Source organism: Acartia tonsa, chromosome 11 (genome assembly GCF_053477335.1).
Source record: "Acartia tonsa isolate MP-2025a chromosome 11, ASM5347733v1, whole genome shotgun sequence".
NCBI classification, from domain to species: Eukaryota; Metazoa; Arthropoda; class Copepoda; order Calanoida; family Acartiidae; genus Acartia; species Acartia tonsa.
Window position 1 is genome coordinate 31251993 of NC_137270.1, and position 16514 is coordinate 31268506.

At 32.1% G+C, this 16514-nt stretch overlaps 3 protein-coding genes across 4 annotated transcripts in view; all 3 read left to right on the plus strand.

Moving 5' to 3' along the window:
* The first annotated feature begins 98 nt into the window (after positions 1 to 98).
* LOC145331497 (uncharacterized) lies at positions 99 to 5218 on the plus strand. Its single transcript, XM_080176190.1, has 6 exons — positions 99 to 1051; positions 1543 to 2313; positions 2533 to 2730; positions 3089 to 3176; positions 3534 to 3670; positions 3964 to 5218. The coding sequence occupies exons 1-6, from the start codon at positions 873 to 875 to the stop codon at positions 4010 to 4012; spliced, it is 1422 nt and encodes a 473-aa protein (XP_080032316.1). The 5' UTR covers positions 99 to 872; the 3' UTR covers positions 4013 to 5218.
* On the plus strand, positions 5185 to 8393 carry LOC145331498 (DNA sliding clamp PCNA-like). Its single transcript, XM_080176191.1, has 7 exons — positions 5185 to 5344; positions 5606 to 5693; positions 6008 to 6155; positions 6492 to 6678; positions 7070 to 7181; positions 7470 to 7536; positions 8073 to 8393. The coding sequence occupies exons 1-7, from the start codon at positions 5185 to 5187 to the stop codon at positions 8157 to 8159; spliced, it is 849 nt and encodes a 282-aa protein (XP_080032317.1). The 3' UTR covers positions 8160 to 8393.
* Positions 8394 to 8404: 11 nt separating this feature from the next.
* Positions 8405 to 16514, plus strand: part of timeout (circadian regulator timeout) — a 52254-nt gene continuing 44144 nt past the window's right edge. For both annotated transcript variants that reach the window (XM_080176188.1, XM_080176189.1), the window contains exons 1-6: positions 8405 to 8501; positions 9806 to 9889; positions 10305 to 10381; positions 10540 to 10606; positions 10800 to 10872; positions 16012 to 16060. In XM_080176188.1, coding sequence (XP_080032314.1) covers positions 8439 to 8501; positions 9806 to 9889; positions 10305 to 10381; positions 10540 to 10606; positions 10800 to 10872; positions 16012 to 16060 — 413 coding nt within the window. In that variant the 5' untranslated portion in view covers positions 8405 to 8438. The remainder of the gene's footprint in view (positions 8502 to 9805; positions 9890 to 10304; positions 10382 to 10539; positions 10607 to 10799; positions 10873 to 16011; positions 16061 to 16514) is intronic.

Consider the following 16514-nt stretch of genomic DNA (forward strand, 5'->3'; position numbering starts at 1 on the left):
GATTTTTAAATACTAAAATAAAGTTGGCAACTCTGACAATAGAAATCGGCGCCAATTGCCCTTCAACCGAAAACACGCGGGAAATCTTTATTCATTTCGCGGATTTTCTTCAAAAGTGAACTTAAAAAGTTTGTTTTGTTAATGTTGTGGATAGGATGGCTGCTGGAAGAAAGACTTGCCGGTGGTATTGTCATGTGAAATTTTGCACGTCTATTAATTTAGTTTTTTCTTTAGTGTTTAATTGTATTTATACATGTTACATGATGTCTGTTTGTGTGTTTGTACCGAAGGATCTCTCTAACCGCTGAACCGATCAGGTTCTCCTCAACAGGGTAGCTTTTCATAGGTCCTGGAAAGGTTTATAACTGTTTTTGGGGAGGGTACGTACCACCACCCTCCCAATATAAAATTTAAAGTGCCACTAGAGGCCTCTAGGGGTGTAGCTGCTATTGACTAAATATTTCAAGATTGAACTTTGAAATATTTCCTTTTAAAGATGATTTATTCTAAATGCAGCGAATTAAGTTCTTGTTCATAATTAAATCGATAAAAATTGTAAAATCTTTATAAACCTATATATCTAGGGCGAAACTTAAGTAATTGTCCAATTTTTTATATTTTTTTATAAGTTGTTTCAATCATAAGTTGTTTCAATCATAAATTCTAGCCTTTTGTAACCTATTGCATGTCATATCCTAGAGATATAAATATGTTCATGGAACAGGGGAAAACTTTAATAATTATATTTATTTAATGCCTATGAGAAATTTGTAAACCATCTTGCATTTCTTAGGATTGCTTAATGAATTATTAAGATTTTCTATTATCATAACTATCTCGAGGTTCGTTTTTGCAGAATTCATTCAGATTATATGACGATGCCGCGGGTTGCGGCTATTACAGCCACGAATGATGCATTGTCGTTGGCTGGTATTAAAGATTGTATGGTACAACTCGAAGGAGTCAATTCATTCAAGCTGAGAAATTGTTTTGTCAAAATTAGGAAATGTGAAAATACTTTGGTTAAAAAGAAGAGAGGTAAACTTTCAAAGTAAGTTTGTTTATAATAACTTCTCGTTATTTGTATCACCGTTTTGTCAAACCTCAAAAAATTTGTCTATACAAAGATTGTGTTTTTCAGCTGTAAGTTGTCTGTAGAATATATTTCCGTCTTTATTTGTCAAAGTAGTAGGATGTACTGTGGATTGTCGATATGAAATAAATTCGGATTTTCTATTTTTTCTGTGTTTAATATCTGATAATAATATTTTACATGACAACTAAGGCATCTGCTTTCTTGGAAATAAACCTTTTTAATTAGTTTCTTTTTAGTAATTTCTTATATTTTGTCTTTTATCTTTGTGTTTTACCGGGAACTCCTTTTATTTAACACTTATCTTTACACGAATCGACTGAAATACTCTTTTCAATAGTGCATGTTTGATAACCCTGTTTTTTTTTATTTTGCTGTGCTAAATACTGCGTATTATACCTTTATTTGTAATTTTTAAACCCTATTCAAACATTAACTAATTTCTTTAGGGATGAGAAGGCTATTTTATTACCACATAAGAAATCTGCAAATTCCAAAAAGGACTTAACACATTCCGTGAAGAAAGGACGTGTATCTAAATCAAAGAAAGACAAGAGATTCCAGCTGAAAATAACCTCTTTCTACTCAAGCCCCAGACCACAGAAGAGCGACCGGGCTTCGCCTGATTCAGGTATCGCCAGCCGTTCAGAATCCCCAGACACTGATTTAGAAGATGAGGCGAATGATGACAGTTTGGATGAATCCACTGAAAACATTGACGATACAGGCATTAAAACTGACTTCCTAAAATCACTCGACGATGATGAAAATTCTGACGAAGGTGTTGAATCAAGTTCCGACGAAAACGATTCTGACTGGGAAGCCGCTGATGAATTTGCGCCAAAACGGCGCGGTAGACCGCCCGCAAAAGCGCGGAAAGCGCCTAAAATTCGCAACGCCGACAAAGTGGTCTTGGAAGATTTGCCGGCAGAAAAAGCTGTTAAGTCAGAATATGAACAGGAGCGCGATAAAAAAATAAAGGATAAAAATGAATTATTTGCCGCTTTGAAAGCTCAATGGAATAACTTTAAAGCATCTACCGAAGCCAAGCCTAAGCAGAAAAATAGAACTTACCAAAGAACAGAATTTACGGGAGAGGTCAGGCGGTCAAATCGCAGTATTGGAGAAAAGCCGGAATATGGGGAGGGGTTGAGTGATGAGTGGCGCCCTCCAGCACAGAAAAGGATCAGGGAAGATGTTTTTGATGAAGATAACTACAGGTGAACTAGCTAATGGAGAAATTTTTATTTATAGTCTTTTGTTATTATGTCTTGAATCAGAATCCTATTTGGTTTGATAGGAAAAACACTTTTTAAACAACCTTGCATGCAGTAAAACTGAATTAAATGATATCCTCCCTACCCCTCACTAAATATATGTTTTAAGCAAGTACATATATTGTTTGTTTTAGGGGTTTTCAAATTAAAATTTAATTTTAGGGTTGTGCAAAGAAAAAATCCCGGAGGCCAGGGAAAGACAATTTTAGATCCAAACACAGATATCCTAATGCCAGAAGATATAACAGATGCTATGCTGAAGAAAATACATTGGGCTGGGAGGAAGGTTTATGATTCTGTGCTAGGCACCAGCTGCCATCAATGCCGACAGAAGACTAAGGATCAGAAAACTATTTGCAGGTTAATATTAATTTATTTATGCATATGTAATAAAGAATACTAGAATTTACTTAAACAAACTGATGGGCGATTCGGAAGCAGGACATACAATAAACTCTTCGTTTTAAGAATAGCTTTAAAAACTTCTAAATCTATAGAAATGTCATGCTGACCATAAGAGCAATCCTCATTGCATTGAATAGATTTTGGGATAGGGGTGTCACTGTATACTTTGCACAAGAATTCTTTTTTTCTTCTGCTTGTTAAATATTTTATCCACTCCCCCCCCCCCCCCCCCCCCCCCATCTAGCATTCCTCCAAGGATGGGGAAAAATGGAAAAATTAGCTTCTTGTGTTTGCTAATGTATTCTCTGTTAAGGTCTGGTTATTGTGTTGGTGTGAGGGGACAATTCTGTGGAACCTGTCTGGAAAATAGATATGGTGAAAATGTTGGTGAAGCTTTAATGGTAAGAATTTGAAACATATCTTCAAATACTTATTTTTAACCTATATAAATAAAAGACTGCTTATTAATTAATATAAGCAGGGATTCTAAAGGATTAGAGAATGGCCGATATATTTGTATTTGCCTAATGATGGAACCAAAAATTCTATTTCTGTAGATTACAATTAGTAGTTTGAATGATTGAACACACCTCTTTCTGAACCAACCAATCAAAATTCGTTCCGCCGTAATTTGCAACAAAGTTTTATCGAACGAAACACATCTTAAGTGTCTTTAAATTAAATTATTTTTAGTCTAAAAGTATCTCTGTTAAGTTTTTTTTTATTAACAACCAAGCGTATTAACATAAATTACCCAGGATGCCGACTGGACTTGCCCGCCGTGCAGAAATATTTGCAACTGCTCATTTTGTCTGGAAACCCCGACAGGAATATTGATACATCTGGCCAGAGCCAAGGGATTCAAGTCTGTACATCATTATCTCTCTCATTTAAGGTAAGTTTAATTTACATATTTGTTTAGGTAACACAAATACACTATAGGATATCCTTAAAAGTACTGTTTATGTATTGGGCCAATGAAAGGAAATCTTTGAAAACCTACTGTAAATTACATTTCATTGCTTGACCTTTTTTTTAAATAGCATAGTTTCTCAATAGTACTTATTTTAAGGGCTTAAATTGTTTTAAGTTTAAAGAATCTACTTGGCTTTATGATCAACAAAGTGTTATTAGGAGAAACTTTGTTGTTGTTGCGTTTTTTTTGTAATTTATTTATTAATATTTTAGAGAGAAATGGGATAACGAGACAACTGAAGCCGATGAAAATAGTGATTAAAAATCCAGGAATATTTTAAGTTTTAATGGATTTTTAGCTTAGCTTTAATTTTATTTCAACAGGGTTATGCTAAATTATGTTTTTTTAAAGAACATTTTTTTTTTAAAGAAATTTTGCTCAATTTTAACCAAAGTACAAAAGTATTTTACCTCAAATATACTACACGAAAATCTTATAAGTTGTGTCTTTTCTGAAAATGTATTAAGATTTTATTCACAGATTAATTTATCTTATTTAATAATGGAAAATTCTATCTGAAAGAAATTATTTTGTTTAATATTAACCTACATATTCGAGTAGATAATAGTTATTTCTTTCATCGTATTATAAACGGCTTTCCGCGGATATAGAATGTACAATTACAAGATTTAAAACCAGTTTTTTAGCCCCGAGATGCCGAAGGCACGGGCTAAAAAAATTGGTTTTAATTTTATGATTGTACATTTCTATATTCCTACTACCTAGAAAACTGGATATAATATGATGCTAGACATAGTCTTTCGTATGGATGAGAACCGGTTCCTATCCACCGGATTCGAATAAATACGAGAAACTGTTTTTTTTTTGTCTCAAGACAATTATTAATATTTGTTCAGATAAAATCTTCCTCTATTCTTATGTATTCTTATTTTACTCGGTGTCATGCGAATTTGATATTTTATTTTACTGGTGTTTGGTAAGAGAAATATTTTAATAGAGCTTATTTATTTTTTTGTTAAACCTCAATACTCTAAAAAAAAGTCTTGTGAATCAATGATCTCTAAATTTTAATAAACTTTATGATTTAAAAAGACTGAAAGAAAATTATTTATTTTTTACTGTTATGATTATTTAGTTTTGGTATGTTGAAATGTTTTTATGTATTGTTTACAGTATTGTTAGTTTTAAAAATCTGGTAATCTATTTCATATATTTCTAATGGATTTTTTTTCATGCTGATCTTTATCTTATTGAAATTGAACCTAAATTGCCATTTTTAAAGAAGCTTAATCAACAAAGCATTTGAAAATTTTAGTACAAAAACTGTTATTTATTATGTGACATTAATGGGGACGGTTTTAAGTCTAGAGCTACAAATGTTTTGAAAGGAGTAATAAAATATTATTTTACCTTTGATTCAGTTTAATGCACTTAAAACCTTGCCCGCTTATCTATGACTCAATCCACTTACGATGAAAAGTATTAAATGTTATTTTAATGTTTCAGGGCACTTTATTACACATAAAAAATCCGCCAAAATGTTTGAGGCCAGACTCGTGCAAGGAAACCTGTTCAAGAAACTGTTGGAGTCAGTTAAGGAGCTGCTCAATGAAGCCACTTGGGATTGCTCAGGTAACAAAAATCTCTAAAACGGCGGTCCCAATAAGTTACATTTTTTCGCATTATTTTTTTTGTATGGAAGTACGTTGTAATGTTTTTAATTTTTAAGCAACAGACCCTTTAAGCTAAATTAATTCCTATCAGTAAAATACCTTGACTATGGGTAACATTTGGGTACCACACAGCTTTGGTTACCATTTTACTGTCTTCTTTTTATTCTTTCTTATTAGAAGTTTGTAGAATTTTGTATATAATGTAAGTTTATCTGTTTAGATACTGGAATCCAGCTGCAAGCTATGGACAACAGTCACGTATCCCTTGTTTCTGTCACCCTTAGAGCCGATGGATTTGATAAATTCAGGTACGTTCTTTTTCACTAATTACTTAGGTTTGAAATGTCAATTTTAAAATCAAACTTTTTTATGCTAAAATAATCTTTTTTTGTAGCTGGTAAAATAAGATTGTTAGTTGCAATTTGGTTTAATTAGACCATGTATTATTAGAAGATGTATTTACAGTGAATGCTCCTGAATAACAAGAATTTTTTAATTGCCTTCGTCCGAATAACCTGCTTTATTAAGGAATTGAACAGCTCCTCTCTATACCTCCTCCACCAATTCATATATTAAAATATTGAGACGTGCTTTTAATCTACACAACTGTCCTTGTTTGTAGGTGTGACAGACAGTTGGCCATGGGTATGAACCTGACCTCTATGTCCAAGATCTTGAAGTGTGCTGGTAATGATGACATCATCACCATGAAGGCTCAGGACAACGCTGATACTGTCACCTTCATGTTCGAGTCACCAAACCAGGATAAGGTAATTCTGTTCTTAGGACGCTAATGCTAAATTTTAAGTGTTCTATACTTGGGAGGAGACCTTTGACCGTATATTACACTGGTACCCAAAGTAAAGGGGCTTTTTCGGTCCTGTATTTATAAAAAAAAATTAATTTTGATATGTTAGTTACAAATTAAAAATAATGTCCGAATTTTTCGACCAATCATTTAAATGTACACAAGGGGTAACCTAGGTTTACTGTTCAAATTTAACAACTTTAAATGGAGAAACCGTTTAATTGTGATTGTAAATTGTATGGATAGGTACTTAAGTCACTATCCTATTGAATCTATTTATTAAAACTTATCTATTCAGGTTTCTGATTATGAAATGAAACTGATGAACTTGGACGCCGAACATCTTGGTATCCCCGAGACTGATTACGCCGCTGTCATTAAGATGCCTAGCGCCGAGTTCCAGCGTGTCATCCGCGACTTGTCACAGTTTGGCGACAGCCTCATGATCAGCGTCACCAAGGAGGGTGTTAAGTTTAGCGCCGCCGGTAAGATTTTTGTCATGTTATATTTCATGTCATAGCACTGCTTTCTATATACATAGTAATGTTTGCATGTCTTACCGAAATAAAAAAAATATTAAGAAATAAATTAGCCCTCGAATTTAGTGACCTATGAATTGTATCTCCTTTTAGCTATAAAGTATTGTTTCTTGTTACTCTTCCGTTTTTAGAAACGTTAATTTTTGAACATTTTCCTTGTTAAGAATATAGAAAACTAACTTGGGCCCACCTTAGTTATACAACTTACCAGGACCTCTTAAAAGCTACATTATAAAGGAGAACCATATGATCTTTTCAGCAGCTAATAAGATCCTTCGATATAGACAGGCAATTTTTTACTTTTATGTAAGGATAGTAATATCAATGTTTTATTTAGGCGATATTGGTGTTGGTAACATTAAAATTGCCCAGAACAGCAATGTGGACAAGGAGGAAGAGAGTGTCACTATTGAGATGCAGGAACCTGTTTCCCTTGCTTTTGCTTGCAGGTATAGTTCTTGCGTTGTTTTTAATAAGAGCGGAAGTGGACTTCGGACTTTAAAGCGTAAATAACACTGGTCCACAAAGACATTCTATTAGCCGTCATCAACTTTGGGTCCTTTTCTTAATATCGTTTGGATTAATTTTGTATCTTAATTTTTCCACCAATAATTGAACAGTTTTCATTTTTGTCTTATCACCCGAGATCAATGGATTAAAGAAACTAGAAACCTGATTGATCATAGATAGATTTATTAATTATGAAATTCATTCTCTAATATTGATTTTGTTTTTAGGTATCTGAACATGTTCACCAAGGCCAGCTGTTTGTCCAACCAAGTGTGTCTCTCTATGTCACCTGAGGTACGTACACATTTGCCGTGTAGCGAAGCCACTCTATGAAGTAGCGTTGTTGAAGATTCTTTTTCAGCATCTGTCTGTTTGTCTCACCTTGATCGTTTAAATTTTTGTCATTTCACGGTGTGTTGTATAGATACTCTGTATTTCAGCTTGTCTGTTCTTGTTTCTTGTGCCAAAAGTCTACTGTCTTTCTGTTTGTCTTCCATTATCTCCCGTGGTACGTTCTTGTATTCGCTGAAAAGCAATGAGCACGTCGGTCTGTTGAGTTAAATTGTACGCGTTAATAATGGATATAGAATACACGTAGATATATTATGACAGGGAAAAATATGTCGCAAATTTAGGTTGCTAACATGGACTTCCTTTATTGGTTCATTCATTAGGAGGGGATTGGGTATAGGTTGTGGAGAGGATGGGATGTATCATTATTAGCGAGAACTTCTTTTTAGTGTACATGAAAATGTGGTGGAATATCTCCGGAATGATTTAAGTGAAAGATAAGCTTTGATATTACTCGAACTAATTTTTATTCTTTTTAGGTTCCCTTGGTAGTTGAATACAACATTGGAGAGATCGGACATGTTAGGTACTATCTAGCCCCTAAGATTGAAGATGAAGACAGCTAAACATACACAAGATATCCAGACATCAAGAAGATATTTTATATCTTTTTCTTTATACAATAGATCTTATTTTATTGCAATCTAAACCTTTTTAAATGTTTTTAAGATTCTCATTATTTTTAAGCTTTCTAGTAGTTTTAGATCTATAACTTTTTAATTATGTGAAAATTACTTTTGTGGCATTTATAAATTGTATTATTACTTAACAAAGAACAAATATATATTATTAAAAGAAAACCACTAAAATGTTAATGATTTTAATTTGATCTTTCAGATGATAAAATGAATAATTTGGCGGCTGCGGAATTACAGGCGACTGTCGCCAGCCTTGGCACTTTTGACGGGGTAAGTTGGAAGGGATGGTTGAAATCTTGGATGATTGATTAAATTTCTTAGCACTGTTTTTTGCAATTTACTTAAACCAAAGAAAAGTACATCTACAATTGACTGTTCAGTCCTTCAAATAGGCATTAAGTTGGACAACAAAAAAGAATCCTAAATGGATGTGGTAGATACCAGGGAGTAAGGGAGGGGACAATGGATCGAATATTCAATTTTTAGGAGTCTCAGTCTTTGGGCACTGGTTTAAAGGGAATGTGCAAGAATTTAGCAGTTTCTGACTGACTTTGGGTACTAGCGCACAAAATGCCGCTAACTCGTTTGTTAGTTTGATTATTGCAGACAAGTATCAATAAACAATCTAAGAATCCAATTTTTGGGTTATGGGGCTATGTGTGTCAAGGAGATTTTTCTAGATATTAATTACAGAATGGTTACGTCAGTCTAATGTGCTGGTAATATAATTTTCAAATGAATGCTTTTTTCTTGGAACTTTCTTCTTATTTTATAGTTTTCTGTATTGTATTGACTCTCCCTTTACGATTTCCTCCATATTTTCTGGATTAATCTGGATTTTAAGGTCTTTCAGCAAATACTCTTAAATTAAATTAATTGCCCATTGTCCCCTCCCTTACTCCCTGGGTAGATACTTAGCTCCCTATATTTCAGATCAGTCAAATATATAAACTTCAATAAATGCGAAAATTATTTGAAAAACTAACTGTAGCAAAGAAGACTTCGCAAACCTTTCCTATAATAACTCCTAAATGTGAAAGCTTTCATCGTTGTTTTAGACATGTTACTATTTAGATAAGAGTAGCAACTCGGTAAAGTTTTTAGAAAGTCCGTACATAATGGTTTTCTTTACTTTTGCTAAACAACTATTTGTATGATATAATTATCCTATTCATCTGATATTTGGTATGATTCCTCAAACAATAAGTGTAGCATCTCTAAAATTAACGCTTTTGACATTAGTACGCCCTTATCAATATCCTTTAATAAGGCAATTCTGCAACAATTTTGTTTAGACTAAATATTCTGTAATTAACTTCATAACTACTGCTAGTGTTCTTGTTCGTTTGTCCTACTGTCTTATTTTAGAGCTTTGCTTTTATGGATGTTGTCATCCTTGTTTATTTATGTATTGGGTATAAATGGATAATTTAACAAAAAACATAATAAACTTGTTTTTATGAAGTTAAATGTAAAATAATGTGTGCAAATAAACCATCAAATGTGAACAAAACTTATCCAAATATTGCAATAGTTCCTCAATTTTTTAACAATATAATAATCTTTTTTTTTAGGACAAGTACCATATAGAACCCGATTGTGTGGAATGTATCAAAGATTTGATCAGATTTCTAAGGAGAGATGATGAAAATCACGAGGTGAAATATAGTTATTTGTCGCATCTTATTATTGACAACTTCCCGCGGTTTTTAATAAGAAAAATTGTAAGGTTAAAACCAGTTTTGTTAGCCCCAGGAATGAGAAACAAATATAAAATAGCAAGAATGAGTCAATAAATTGATGTGAATACCCTATGTTGATAGATGAAATTACCCCTTCAGTAGATAATAAATATTGGTTGAAAAGTTTGGACACCACACTAGTTTGGACACTGCAGTAATTTGGAACAAACTAAAATTCAAAATCAAAAGTTTTTGAGCTGGAGGAATAAGAAAATAAATATAATGTTGGTATTTCTTATTTGAGTATTAGAATGCTATATATTATTTTGTTTAAGGGGAGTGGGGAGTTTTTTCTTAACATTTGTGCTGCGAAAAATAACTATTATTTTAGGTTCGACGTGCTATCGGAAATTTGGGAGTTGTAAAATCAGATTTGGTTCATATTGTACGTGATCATGCTAATAATAGGTAATATATTTAACAAATATTGTAAGATATTTTTAGTGCACTACTGGCTTCGCCCCTAGCCTCTAGTGTACCGGTTTACCATGGCCTGTTTTTTACTTGTAAATTTCTAAGGGAGGATTTTTTTTATTATCAGAATTTTAAATGCATTCTTTTTTTAGGGAGTTATTTGATGTTACCCTGAGGTTACTGGTTAATCTTACCAGTCCTGAGCTTCTTCTATTTAAGGTAAAAATAGCTTAAAACCTGCACAGCTTTATTGATCAATGTGCAATGTGGATATTAGTGCATAGGATATTCTTGTATCTATTTATTAGAGAAGACATACTAGACATACCTATAGCATATTTAATTTTTAAGGAACACAATTTTTACTACTTAAAATCATTAAATGTTCTTCATGTAAATATCCTTTTTTTAGGAAGAGTTACCAGAGGATAAGGAGACTAGAACCTATTACTTGGAAATACAGAATCACAGAGAAGCTTACAAACAGGAATTCATTACTATAACATTATAAATACTGGCTACACTCCTAGAATCCTTAGTGGCTCTTGAGAGGAGGGGGAGGGTGGGTTAAGTTAAGCCGGCCGACCCTTATCCTACAATTATATTTTTTTTAGCCGGTGGTTGGGGGTAATTTTTAAGGGACAATTTCTCTCAGGAGGGTGAAGGTAACCTATAATAAATTAGTTATAAACCTTACTGGACCTTTAACAAGCCATTGTGTTATGGTGAATGATATTAGTCCAGTGTTTAGCAAGATCTTTTTCCGACACATAGACCGACTGACATCCTGTCACTTTGGTATGATATTTAGACGATGGCATTTAGTCAATATATCCACGCATTCTCGATTGACTTTATCAATAGACTATCTGAATCTCACCCAAATTTTTAAAAATATAATCTAATCTCTTAATGGATATAATAGTTTTAACGTAAAAAAGTAGAGTTTTTCTAAATGTTGTGATATGGAATGTTTTTAAAAAATAGGAGAAAAAGAAAACTATTAAAAAATCAGTTTTTACACAAAAATAAGCAATCTTTCATATTTATAAACATAAAAAAATTTAATTCAATATCTTGAAGAATGTTTTGCTAACAAATATTTTGAAAATATACCTAATAAATTTGTATATCTTATAAGAAACAAATAAGTCCTACACTATGACTTTTGTTACTTTGTGAGAGAATGTTCACCAGAAAAACTAAATTTATATATTAAAAAACATTTATACATAATGATTAGGGCGGGTTCTTATCGGAATTAGTCAAAGAGGGGATGTGCAACAGATAAAACTAACTTAAATAAAGTTTCTGACCGAAAAAGAATTTTAAAAATTCAGTTTTAGAACTAGACCACTTAAAAATGTATTTTATAAAAGAAATATGCAAAGACGACATACAAGTGCTCTTCACTTATTATCTCAGTTACTATTAGTGCTAGAGGGCTAATATTTTTTGTGCATTTCCCCAGTTTTTAATGAATTTTTGGCTACAAGTCAGTCAGTCATATTTCGCTTTCAGACCTTTTCCAGACCAACCTTTTTTCAACGACCAGACATTCAATTGTATAGCTATTTGTAAAAGGGTGTCAATTTATTGAATCAGAACTATGGCTTCATGGTGCTCCCAGGAAAGGCCTTGAGGAGTAGAATCAGGATCTTTTGTCCGTTTCAAAATATCTCGTTCCTAGCCTTAGAAATTACTATAAAAAACACCAATTTTTAAGGTTTACTGAGAATTGTCCAATTTGTAGAGGTTTTTTGAGATTTTCTTAGGCTAGGAACGAGATTTTTTGAAACGGTCAAAAGTTCTTGAATCTATTTCTCAATGAAGCCATAGTTCTGATTCAATAAATTTTTGACACCCTTTTACAAATAGCTATACAATTGAATGTCTGGTCATCAGCGGTTTTAAGACTTAAGATAAATTTTAAATCATCCAGAGGTGTACTATACTCATACAAATCATTTGCAGATCCCTGCTTTGGTCTCAGAAAACAAATACACAATATCGACCCACCCTAATAATGATTTATGCAAAAAAAAAACACAATTTCAAAGTTAAACATTTATACAAAAATTAAGAATAAAACATATACCTACATAATAAATTGAAAGTAAAAATTTAGAAATAGTTATATTACTGAGAAAAATTATACCATAAACATTTATATATATATCCTATTATATAAAGTAGTAAGCATTATATGTCTGTCCCGAAGGATCTCGCTAACCGCTAAACCGATTTTGTTCTCCATTGCAGTGAAGCTTCTTATAGGTCTTGGGAAGGTTTTAAACTAATTTTGGAGAGGGTGTCTTTACCCCCCTCCCCCAAAAAATATTTTTAAAACTCTTTTGAAACTAAAATTTAAAATGGGATGAAGTCGACTTTTCCCCCTCCTATCAGTGCCCCTAGAGGCTTCTAGGGGCGTAGCCGCTAGTGTATATATAATGAAATGTGCAGAAAAAATTACAATACAATTTATACACATTAGTTCTTATTATGATTAATTTAATAAAAAAATAAACATAAAATTGAAAATCCTATACTTATTTGAGTTATTTTAAACATTTATCTAAAATATTTTGTCATACATAAAATAAAATGTTCTAGTTCTACGTTGAAAATAGACAACTTTTGAAATACTGAGCTTAACATTGAGAAATAGAGAAAAAGATTGAAAGAACAAGAAAATATACTTGGGGAAAAAATTTGTATGTCAATTATCTGTATATTCAAAGATTCTTTATTTAGCCCTCTTGACCCTTCCTTTTTCACTGAGTTGATTCTATTCCTTACATTCATTCAACTATAGGCGTGTTAATTTAAAAATGTCTTTTATTAACTTGAGATTGTGAGAAAACTTTTTTAAGTTCATATTTTTGTCTCTATTGAGTTAAGCTTTAAAAACATTTCAATTTAGTTTAAAAGTACACTTAAATTTTCTGACATTTACATTAACTAAATTCTAGCTTGAATACAGTTCTCGCTGCTGCTATAGCAGGTTGTCTTTTTTTTTTTTAATGGTAGCACTTGCTTCTACTCAGATTGTAAAATTCCAAGATTTTGTCAAAGATACTGAGAGCTGATAACCCTAGCCACAACCCTAGAGCACTTCCTACATCAACAACAAGGTTAAACCCATCATATGCAAAAACATCTTTGAACACTGTAACTTTTTCATCAAACATAATTCTTATATCTGACTTATCCAGACGTTTCAGAATATGTCTCCTCAGATTGTAATTCAGTTGCATTGTCATACAGGGTTTCATGCATTGTTTAAACATATTCAATTCAAACCCTGTTACAAGCTTGTTCATCTCATTTTGCACTTCATATATTATTTGTTCATCAGACACTAGCTTGGACATGTTTGCACCACATGGTTTGATCGAATTATCCTGGACCCAAGTTGGTAGGCATCCATACCATTCTAAGATAGTGTCTTTAAACATGCTTTCAGTACACTCTCCATAACTAGACCCTGTCTTTTCATAGTCAGTACAGGTCTTTCCATCATGAACACTCAAGTCATGTAGACTGAGTGCAATTTCATAGTGTTTAGTCTCAAAAAGGCCATCAGGAGTTGGACCAATTCCAAATGTTCCATACTGCATTCCTGTTATCCTTATTTGGTTTTCCAAAACAGGATCTGTAAGTATGACATCTGTTTTTACTGTTGACTTCACTTGTATATGTATTGTTTGCTTTTTTAACTTCATGCAATAACCATATGGAGAAATAAAGATACTGTCATTATAAGATTGCACATAAGGAAAATCATAATTCCTAGTTTCTGATGAGTGAACTGTTGTTGAATTGTAGTTGACATTAAATAAAATCTTTTGAAGTTTGGCAAAAGATTGATTTCTATGCTTTCCTGTCCAGGTGAAATTGTTTGTATTCTCTAATTTTCCAATAAGAAACTTCCAAAGCGAAGGATAACCGTAAGACTTACCTTCTGCATAACCAAACTGTGCATCTTGACAAATATACATGACAGGCATTTGATTCATATCATCAATGGAAATAGTTGATGTTTCTTGGACTATAGGTTTGTCAAAATATTTTCCCAAAGAGGAGTTCATTTGATACAGAAATATTGCAATGGATATCAGCTGAAATAATGTTCTTGCATATGTGAATTTTGTCATTGCAGAGCATTCAGTATTTGATCTGTTATGCAATGAAAGGGGACTATTCACGGACATGAGCAAGTGATTTTAAGGACCTTCCAGCATTGAACCTGAGTATTTTTTAGTTAATATGCTAAGTGTATACTAAATATAGTTATATCAACTTAAAAAGTAAAGTTTCCCCATGGTTTGATATGAAAAGAACTTTTGAATGCTAAGCATTTTTGACGCAATATAATCAAATGTTTTGTTAAGTTCAAAAGACAAAATACAATAACATGGCAAATGACATAAAATACCGTAAATTGTAAAAGTACATTACAGTATACATATTTACAATATTACAAGTTACCACTCCTTTTTTCTAATTATACATTTTTCATCAAAATAATAGACTTTTGAAACATTAGTTTGAACTCAACAAAACATTTGATGATATTTCATTTAAAAATGCTTATAATTTCAAATTTTTTTTTTCAAAGAAAACCATGGTGAAACCAAACTCTTCAAACCAAATATTAAACATAAACCTTGTATATCTATAATACAAAGTAGAATAATGTCTGTCCGTCCGTCCGTCCGTACATCTGAAGCTTTAGATCTCGGTAACCACTGAACTGATTGGATTCTACTCTTCAGGGTATATACCTACTGGTCCTGTGGTGGTTTTAGGCTATTTTCTTAGGGGGTGGGACACCCCAACCCCCCTTTTGGGGCAAAGCCCCCTAGAGGCTAGGGGCGAATCCGCTAGTTCACTAAAAAATACAATGGATCAATGCTGAAAGGTGCTAAAAATCACTTGCTCTCGTCGGTGCATAGTCCCCTTTTATCAAGTTTAAAGTTTCAGTGCTAAGTAAAAACTAAGTAAAAAGTGTCAAACTCGAATATTCTATAGGTTTGTGAATAATAGATACCAAATTATATTCATTATTGATTACAGAGAAAAATATAATAATAGATACCAAATTTCATTCATTAGTGACTATTGAAAAATATGTTATTGGAATATAAATTACATTTCAGCAAATTTTGATGGAAGCTAAAAATAAAGAGAAAAAAAAATATATGAACAAAGAAATACCTAAAACAAATTTTAAAATCAATGAAAATAATTCTTGAACATAGTTTTAAAAATACTCTGATCAAACACAAATTCAAAATAAATTTCATTCAGCTGAATTATGTGGATGTTTATTTAACACTAATTTTGAAAAGCTTTTTATTCAAAATAATGAGTATGTTTTAATAATCAAACTAGAATGTCCATCATTATGGAGAATAATCAACTATAAAATATCCAGTTCTTAGTCCAATATGAAATTTACTTAGAATGTCAGTCAACATACAAAATAAAGATATTTAAAAATTTTATAATTTGTATAAAAGGTTGTGTTTTTTTCTTAAAGGCAGTTTTTGCAATCAAAGTGTTACCTATCGGTAATGAGTCAGCTGTCGTTTATATTTTATAGTAATTGAAATGTTTGAAGGCTTTTGTTGATAAAGAACTTTGGACCAGGATTTGTAAATATCTCGGGTAAGTAATTATAATGGATAGAAACAAGGATTTATAGACAATAGACAAATAACCAAAGAATCATGATAATCAAAATTATCCCTTCTTTAGATTATAATTATTGGTTGATAAGTTTGGATTCTGCTAGTTTTATCCCATCAATTAAGCCAAATAATGAAAAATATGTTTTTTGGACATTTGACGAATAATCAATATACATCCCAAATTATGAAATTATCCCTTATGTAGATTTCAATTATTGATTGAAAAGTTTGGACACTGCTGGTTTTAACAAACCAAGTTTTAAACCAACGAATAAAAGAATGAGTTTATTAAACTCTTACTTTCATTATAGTTTATAGCCCAATACACCTCTTCAATGGGCAAACACCCATTATTATAATTAGACTGGCTGAACAATAAATTTATGGACAAGCGTACCAGTAGGAATTCAAATTAATAACTAGAAATAGAA